At 39.0% G+C, this 8,755-nt stretch overlaps 1 protein-coding gene across 1 annotated transcript in view; it reads right to left on the bottom strand.

Moving 5' to 3' along the window:
* Positions 1–8,755, bottom strand: part of snd1 (staphylococcal nuclease and tudor domain containing 1) — a 205,072-nt gene that overhangs the window by 185,599 nt on the left and 10,718 nt on the right. The window contains exons 5-8 of the mRNA XM_037696080.1: positions 4,695–4,855; positions 3,620–3,711; positions 1,165–1,323; positions 962–1,068 (exon numbers count right to left, since the gene is read on the bottom strand). Coding sequence (XP_037552008.1) covers positions 962–1,068; positions 1,165–1,323; positions 3,620–3,711; positions 4,695–4,855 — 519 coding nt within the window. The remainder of the gene's footprint in view (positions 1–961; positions 1,069–1,164; positions 1,324–3,619; positions 3,712–4,694; positions 4,856–8,755) is intronic.

The raw sequence follows: 8,755 nt of genomic DNA, 5'->3' as shown, positions 1-8,755 counted from the left end.
TACCCGCTGGACAACGCCACAGCCTTTTCTAACGTGTTTTGTCCTCGCGGTAATCGAATGATTTCCTGAAAAAGGCGATGTTAGCAGCAGCCCCGCCGAACGCTTTTCCGTGGAGGGCCACTACTCGCTGGACGACGCCACCGCCTTTTCTAACGTGGTTTTTTTCTCGAAGTAAATCGGATGATTCCCTCAAAAAAGGCGTTTGCAGCAGCTCCGCTGAGTGATTTTTTTTTTCCTGTGGCGGGACGCTATGCGCGGGACGACGCCACCGCCTTCTTAAACGCAGAGTCGCCACGCAGTGAATCGAATGATTCCTCCGAGAAAGGCGATGCGGAGCTGCCCCTTCCCTCCTGGAGAGCGTAGTGACGGAAGACAAGTGGCCGAGCGGATGCTCAGCCACCTCGGATCTTCCCACATCGGCGACCACACCGCTCCCAGCTGTTGGCACCCTCCTCTCGGAGCTGCCCGGCATAATCCAGGAGGATGTTAACACAAGGGACTTTCCGTCCCTCGCCTCCCTCTGCCCTGATCGGATGATCTGGCGGCAAGGTTGGCTCTGCCCCAGTTCGTCGCCCTGACCCCATCTGGCCTCGCTGTCCACCTTTGCCTCCATCTCCAGAGTGGAGGGTTTTACCGATCTGTGTTTTTCCCTCGGTCCCCCCTGCTGGAGGGTCCCGTCACCCCAGAGGCACTGTTAGGGGCCAATTTCAGGACCATCCTTGAGGAATCGCAGAGGTCCGAGGAGGTCTCAGAGACTGTACACCATCTGGTGATGTCACAGTCCATCTGCCCCACCAGCGACAGGCTTAAAGGCTATGCCTATACTCATACAATCTGGGGTTATTGTACGTAACCAACGTTTCTTTATAGGATGTGTACAATTCCAACTAAATTAAAAAATATATATAAACCACAATCTGTTCACCAAACTGTATTTTCTGTGCATCTACAAGTTACATACCGTTCAGCAGCTCTGAGTTTCTCAGCCCCCTGTGTGTAAACAGCCATAGACCAATCCACACAGCGTGCGAAGCCTTCCTTCAAAAGCAGCTCCGTTATATTACCATTCTAAGACACAAGTAAACAGACAGGCAAACGTAAGAACGGACAAGGGCCAAATATGTATGATTCTGTCAACACAAAGCTCTGATTCCTGTAGTTTACCGGGTGAAGGATGGTCCCCATTATGATCTGGTTGTGGCAGCTCTCGAGGATGATCTGAACGTCTCGCTGCAGAAGACGGGACTCTGTGAAGAACTTGGCCTCTGCTGCAAATGGCTCTGGTGTTTCTGAACCGTCTGCTTCCCTCTTGAATGTGGGACACTACAGAAGTAGATACAAAAGCCAAAAAAAAAACATGTAAATTAACAGTTGAACTTTATCTTTATCAATGGACAAAAAGCTTTTCTTGGATGAGCCTTTTCTCATCCACACTCCAAAAAGTTGTTTACAGAAATTTCCAGTCATGTACTAAAGGAGTACATTTTGAAAATCCACTCCTTTAACCAATGTCACCTTGTCTTACTTGCAAAATGTAATCTCTTTTTGAGTGAAGCGAAACAACAGCCAGATGAGCACAACAGGCGCGACGAGCCTTTGTACAATGAGACAAAGAACACCTTGAAATGGATGTAATGTCTTCAAGTAGGAGATGAGGAAGATTAGTTATCTTAAGTGGCCTATCGGCAAAGCAAGACTGAGTGAAAGACTGATAGGGAAATTTAGTCACACAGATATATGACACTGGCAGAACAAACAAACTAAAAAAAGTGAGACAAAAGAATGTATTTGTAAAATTACCTGGCTGCATTACTTTACCATGTTACTTCCAAAGTCATTACATAATTGGAAAAACAACTAGAGAAACTGCATTTCCTGCGAAAATGCAGTGTGAAAGCTTATTGCTGAAAAACAGCTGAAATTAAAAACAAACCATGCTGAAATGTAGCTGAAATGGAAGAACAAGCCTAAATTAGTAGAAGAAAGCAGAAAGAACATATATTTGCTGAAATAGCTTTAAATAGTCAGAAATTAGCTGAAAATTTTAGGAAAGTAGCTAAAAAAAATGGTTGAAATTAGCAAAAGAAATGGCTTAAGTAGCTGAAAGGCAGAAAGAAACTTAAATTACTAGAAGGAAGCAGAAAAAACTGAAATGAGCTAAAAATCTGGAATTAACGGAAATTCAATCAACCTTTATTTATACAGGTTAATCCCATTGAGCCTCAAGGACTCATTTACAAGAGAGACCTGAATTTCAGCCAAGCGTGACAACAGTGGACAACAAAGACAAAAATAGACGAACATAAAGGATGCATATAAATTTGAAAAATAAAAATAAAAATTTAACAAGTGAAAATAAAATGGTAATTAAAAGGAAAAGTAGTGAAAAAAACAGCTAGATTGTAAGGCGGTGTAGAATACCAAAAACAGGAACATGTCTGCATGAAAAAATAGCTATAATTAAATAGGAAATAGCTAATAATATTTAATAGCTTCAATAGGAAATAGTTATAACTAGCATAAAACAGCTACATAGTAGCTAAAAAAGCAGAAACTGCTGAAACTAGCATTACCACTCGTAAGCTGAAAGATGCATAACAAGCTCAAATTGGCAGAAAGAAGTTAATTAGGCTGAAAGTAGCAGAAATTACCATGAAAAATGTGAATGTTTCTTAAAACAGCTGAAAATAGCTCAAAATTGCACAAACAAAAAAAGGTAGCTGAAAAGGTAGAAGACGCTTAAATTAGCAGAAGAAAGCAGAAATGAAATTTGCCCAGTTAGGCTGAAAGAAGCAGAAATGAGCATGAAAAAGTGGAAATTATCTGAAAAAAGCATAAATTGCCAAAAAATCAGTGAATAAATGCTAAAAAAAAAAAAAAAAAAGGGCAGAAAGAAGCCAACATTACCAGAAGCAAGTGGCGCGAGCAAATTTTTTGCTCAATTAGGCTAAAGTAAGTTTATATGAGTGGAAAAGATGTAGAATTGGCTGAAAAAGCTTAAATTTGCATAAAAACAGCTAAATAGTAGCTGAAATAGCAGAAAATGCTGAAACGAGTAGAAAGGAGCATAAGCTGAAATTAGCAGAAATAATTTAGAAGAAGCACAAAAATCTTGTAGTTAATAGAAAGAATCTGAAAGGAGCACAAAACAGCTGAAAAAAACAGCTGAAATTTGCTGAAAAAATATATATTTGCACAAGGAAGCTGAAAGCTGAACCGGAACACAATGTGAAAGGAGCAGTAAAAGGTTGTAAACAGTGCTAAAGACTTGAAGGATGGAAAATGAGCTCATTTAATTTCCGCTGAGGAAAAAAAGGTGGCAGAAAAGGCTAAATATTTCAAAAAGCTAAAGTTGCACCAGTACCAAAAAAAAAAAATCATAGCACCCTTCTCCTGAAGGAGCTGAACGTTTTCATGTATGAATTGTTGAAATAGCACAAAAATTTTGGAACAAGATGCCGAAAAACGTACTGAAGATAAACGATCACAATAGTGTGAATGCTTCCTAAGCGTTCACAACACGGATGTGGAAGGAACTATCCCAAAAAAGGTACAAGTAGTTAGCGTTTCTATAATCACTGCATTTGCATCTACTGTAAATATGTTGAGTAGTGGTTACCTTAACACCAGACAGCATTACAGTGACCAAGTAGTAGTCGGGAAGCAGCAAGGCACGAACAACACTGCCGTCACGCACGTGCTCGATGATAGCTGAGGGGTGGAAACGGAAGCATGTGAGGGGGGGGCAAGCAGAGAACATTAAATTACCATATTATGATAGAGGTGAAGCTGTCAGGTGGCCATGGTTATGATCCAGTTTATAATACTTTCAAGAAAGCGCAATGAAAGATCACTACTGATGCCAAAACAAACATCTGGACTCGGCAGTTATGTATCATTTACTCAACAGTAAGCCAAAAATGGTTCCTTAAAGGTTTGTTCTTTGGAAACTCTTGGCTTCTTTTCAAACTGTACTGCACTTAACAGCAATATTACCACAAAATTCCATCTTTATTAGATACAAACGTATGTTTAAAGGTTACTGGAAGATGTTGTGCTTGTTCACAATATTAGTTCGTGTTAGTTAACTTGTATGTTAGTTTGCAGAATAAAACGTAGCACCGTGTTTAGAAAACCTAACTATTCCCACCAATGTCTCAGTCCTAATGCTCAAGACTAATGAACTTAGAGATGTGCTCTGTAAAACCTGAAGTGATTTTGCACATCATTTGGTCATAAGTCAGTTTATGTGCGAGTTTAAAATTTGAGAATCAGAGATAAAACCATATTCCATACTTTCATTATTTACGTGCTCCAATAGGACTGAAGCAGCGCATTTTAAAATAACGCTGAACGTCTTGTGAATGGTGAGAACAGGAGAGGAAAGCAAAAAGTCATTCCCTGTTCATTTTCCCCCATTCAATTAAAGGGTTGTGAAATGAGCTGAGCCTCCATTCCAGTCAATCGTCTGGAAGAAATTGAGTAGCGCATTACACCTCGAGCAGGTCAGAGATGAGACTTGGGAAACGTGCCGGCGAAAGGTAGCAGAACAAAATATCCTGATGTAAAACTGCATTTCAAACACAGACATCAAATAAGAGAAAACAGAAGTACAGGTACTGAGGGGTTTTATGCACCATTTATTTTTCTCTTTGTGAGTATTTAAGTGTAAAGACCCCTCCCAAACTCATTACCATTGATGGGTTTCTGATGCAAAGAGTCCACAAAGTTGCGAGGGCTCTCTAAGGTGTACTTGAGGTCGCGGATTGTGTACGCGCCGCCACCCTCACTCCACATGCCTTTCTTGGAAGCCTTTGCCTGGTCCTCCAGCTCACAGAGTCTGACCTGATCTGGACTGGAAACAGAAATGTTTTTTAAAGTTAGTTTTGTAAAGACCTTGCACAAAGTGGAAATGTTAGCGATAAAATTCAAGTTACTAAATGTAAACGCAACAGATTTGCTGTGCTGCTTAGGATTTGACTTCTGAAGAGGCTGACTGCATTTCATTTCAGCTTATGTACATTAGTCTCTCGTTTATCATGGGGGAACCATACACTGAAGTCCCGCGATAAGTTGGAATAGTAGTACAAGTAGTAAGTAGTAGTTTATTTTAGTATTTATTTATACTTTTTTTTAAGCGTTTTAAACCCTTCTCACACTCTTGCAATATTCTAAACAATGTTTTTAAACGTGCTAAAAGAGCACAGAATGTCATGATTTCAGGTCTCTGCCTCCAGCTGTACTCTTGGCCACGCCCACTTCTCCGTGCTACACGGAGCTCAGCTGATCAGCTGCAGGAAGAAGCTTCTCCCACAGCTGTGGGCTGCACACAGGTGCTAAATCATTAAAAATAATTTATTTTAAATTTTTTTAAAAATCAATGCGGATCGTGCGGCTTATCCATCAATCAGCCAGTGTGCATTACGTCCAATCGTACTTTGAAAAACCGCGATAGAGCGAGTCCACGAAAAACAAACCGCGAAGCAGCGAGAGACTACTGTATAGAGCAGTAAAAGCATGGCACAAAATTTTACTAAACTTTTTAGCCGCAGTGTGAGAGCTCACCAGCTCAGGAGCAGCTGAAGGATCTAAAGTTAACATTTTTTTAAATTTACTTGTAAAAATAAAAAAATAAAAAACTATTAAATAATCACACCTACTTTATATTTTCTAACTGAAAAGACGGACTCTGTGTTTAAATAATGTAATGGAAACTCCAATCCAAACAAACAGCCGTAGATTAAATTATCTTTCTGACAAATTGAACTGTTGTGTCACAAACAATCAGCTGATGATCAGATTATGAACAGCCTAAACAAGTATGGGAGCATTTTATAGAGAAACAGCAGCAGCAAACACACAGCAAGCTTCAATTAATTCCACGCTGCTTCCCTAAATTGTGCATCCTAATGCGTTCAAGAGCTCTTGTGCATCTTTAATTTTTCAGAACTTCAAATGGCCAGATTTGTTTCCTGTTAAGTAATGGCAGCCCAATTGATAATGTTAAAATAAACATTACATGAACAGATTTTTGATGTGTTGCTTTTTAAAAGTCGTTGTTTGATTCAACAAAGTGACTCTTAATTTTTTTTAAAACAAGTGCATAAATATTATAGCCTCTTCTTCAGCGGTGTGGTCTTAATTGAACTTTTGGAAAAGTGCCCAAAACTTTAATTTCCCCTCTGCACCGGTTTAACTACGGACTTCTACATGAACTAAAACTGCCTACTGAGCAAGGATCGAAACTTTCTGTTGGACGTTATCTAAATTTAAGCTACTTAAAACTTAAGCACCAAACGGGAAAAGAAAGTGACAAATATGCATAGAAACCAAGAAAGCAAAGAATAAAAAATATATTGTAAATTCAATGGACAGCAGGCAATCTTAAGCAGATTGTTTAGGAAAAAATAGAAATAAGTTCATGTGTGGAGGCAGATAATGGTGAAATTATTCCTTGTCTCTCCAAATAGACCAGTTTTAGGTCAGTAACTCCCTCCAACACATTGCTTCAAATCAAAAACAGATATTGACGAGTAAGAAAGTGCAACACATGGAGTTTACTGAAAAAGGCCAAGGAGAAAACTTTCCAATCCCTTATATGTAAACATGCTGTAGGCTACATCTTTTATCTAAATGACTTAAGTACAACCTTAAATACTTTAAATAGATATAAAATGTTATAACTCCTTGTTGTCTTCATGTTGTTTAAAGAGACTGTAGGAAGCCATGTCCTCGAACCCAAGTGAAAGTGTTTCAGTGTTATCGAGCGGTGTGGCTCTGATGGAAATCCACACCCCCTGGATGTTTATAGCCCTCAACCAATTCTCCTGTAGGGCTCCAGTTAAATAGGAGCAATGGGGGATTATAAAGTGCAGTTGGTCTCCATGTTAATGTGCCTTACTTCTGCACTGCTGAGTGGTACTTATGTGGCCCAATCAGTCACTCCCCGTGTCTGTGGTTTTAATTTACCCAAAAACATAATTCTGGGATCCACAGCCACCATGGTAAGTTGATTAAATCTCGTTTCAAAACAGCACTCAAAGTAAATGATGGACATTGGTGTAGACGTTTATAAAATTTTAATAGACCATCATTTGTCGTCTCATAATCACGATTCATGTCCGTTTATGCCACTCTTAACATATAGGTCTACCAATACTTTTAATGTACTTTTTTAACAAAAGCAAGCTTTATGTTAAATTCAATGCAGAAATATATATTAAAGGCCTAGCATTCGTGCCACCTTTTCATGCCAGCATTTTAAAATACTATGAATGATGTTAAGAGCAACCTTATACAACATTGTGAGATATTAGCATTTGATTCGTGATGAGGAGAAGGGCTTTCAGCTACTACCACACCAAATTTAAGCTCAACACCTGTAAATTTATAGCGTTAAATCTATTTTTGTGTTGTCTAATATCAATTAGCTGTGGGGACTAGCTTGAATTGGGTTGACTCCAAATGTTAATTACCGTAAATTTTGCTGTATAAGTTGCAGTTTTTTAAATAAATTAGCATGCCTGCAATTTATACAGTGAAGCGACATATTTATGTGTTTTTTCCCCCCATACTTAAAACCCAATTTTTGGCTGAGATCTGACAATTTCATTCATTCTGACATGGAAAATATTGAACACTACCATTTTCAGCCACTAGAGGACCCTCGACTAATATGGCAAGCCAAGTGTCTCATTAATAGGTAAAAGTGGCTTTTAATGAGACGCTTGACTTGTCATACCAAGCCACCTTTGTCTCACTCCAGAAATCCTGAAACAAACATCAAATCAGCTGCATTTTGCCACGCCGCCCAGGTGAAATGCAGCTGATATGACCATCAAAGTGCATTTATTAAGGAAAAGTTAAACTGAGATACACCTTTGCTATAAAGTCGAGCAAACAAATAATTATTTTAAGTGTTAATCTTGTTAAATTCTTGTTAAAATCATACCATGCACGCTCCCACGACTGCCATTTGGCAGCAAATCAATTTTTGGCACACCGGCCCACGTATCCAGGTTGTCAGCAGTGATGCATAACACGACGCGTCAGCAAGATGCATAATAGATGCGACATACGGTGAAGCGACGTATTTATGGTTTTTCCCCACTTTATTAGACATAGTTGGACTGATGCAACTTATATAGCAGTGTGACGTGTACGGCGGCAAGTCCGGTAGTTGTAGATGCATCTTAACATTACTTTATAAGATCTGGAAAGATTTCTCACTAAAGTTTCTCCAGTGGTTCATTATATTGTGCCAATATGACAAAAGAACATGCATATACATGTGCAAAAATATTATGATCATCTTATCTTTGGTGTCAGGTGATATTTGAAAAAAATATGCCTTTAGAGTCATGAAAAATGCATGTGTGCACATAAAAGCAGCACAAATAAAAAAACATGTACAAACCAACAAGACAGCAGACGCCAGATGTTTACATACACTATATAGAAAATTGTGAAGATTGCCAATTCTCTTCATGACATTTAGGCTACTTTTGCCCCATGATGTCACAAAAAAGTAGTGTTCAAAGTGGGCCTCCAATTGACTTAATTGTTGTCAAATAACCTACTGAAAGCTTCCAAAGCCAAGAATTCAGCATATAGGTTTTCTCAGATTGTTTAAAGGCAATGCAATCTTGGTGTGTGTGTGTAGATGGATGGATACATAGATACATAGATGCATAGATGCATAGATGCATAGACAGACAGACAGACAGACAGACAGACAGACAGACAGACAGACAGA

The sequence above is a fragment of the Nematolebias whitei genome, chromosome 22 (assembly GCF_014905685.2).
Source record: "Nematolebias whitei isolate Nwh7 chromosome 22, NemWhi1, whole genome shotgun sequence".
Taxonomy (NCBI): Eukaryota; Metazoa; Chordata; class Actinopteri; order Cyprinodontiformes; family Rivulidae; genus Nematolebias; species Nematolebias whitei.
The sequence above is the reverse complement of the archived record's forward strand: the minus strand, read 5'-3'. Positions and strand labels throughout refer to the sequence as shown.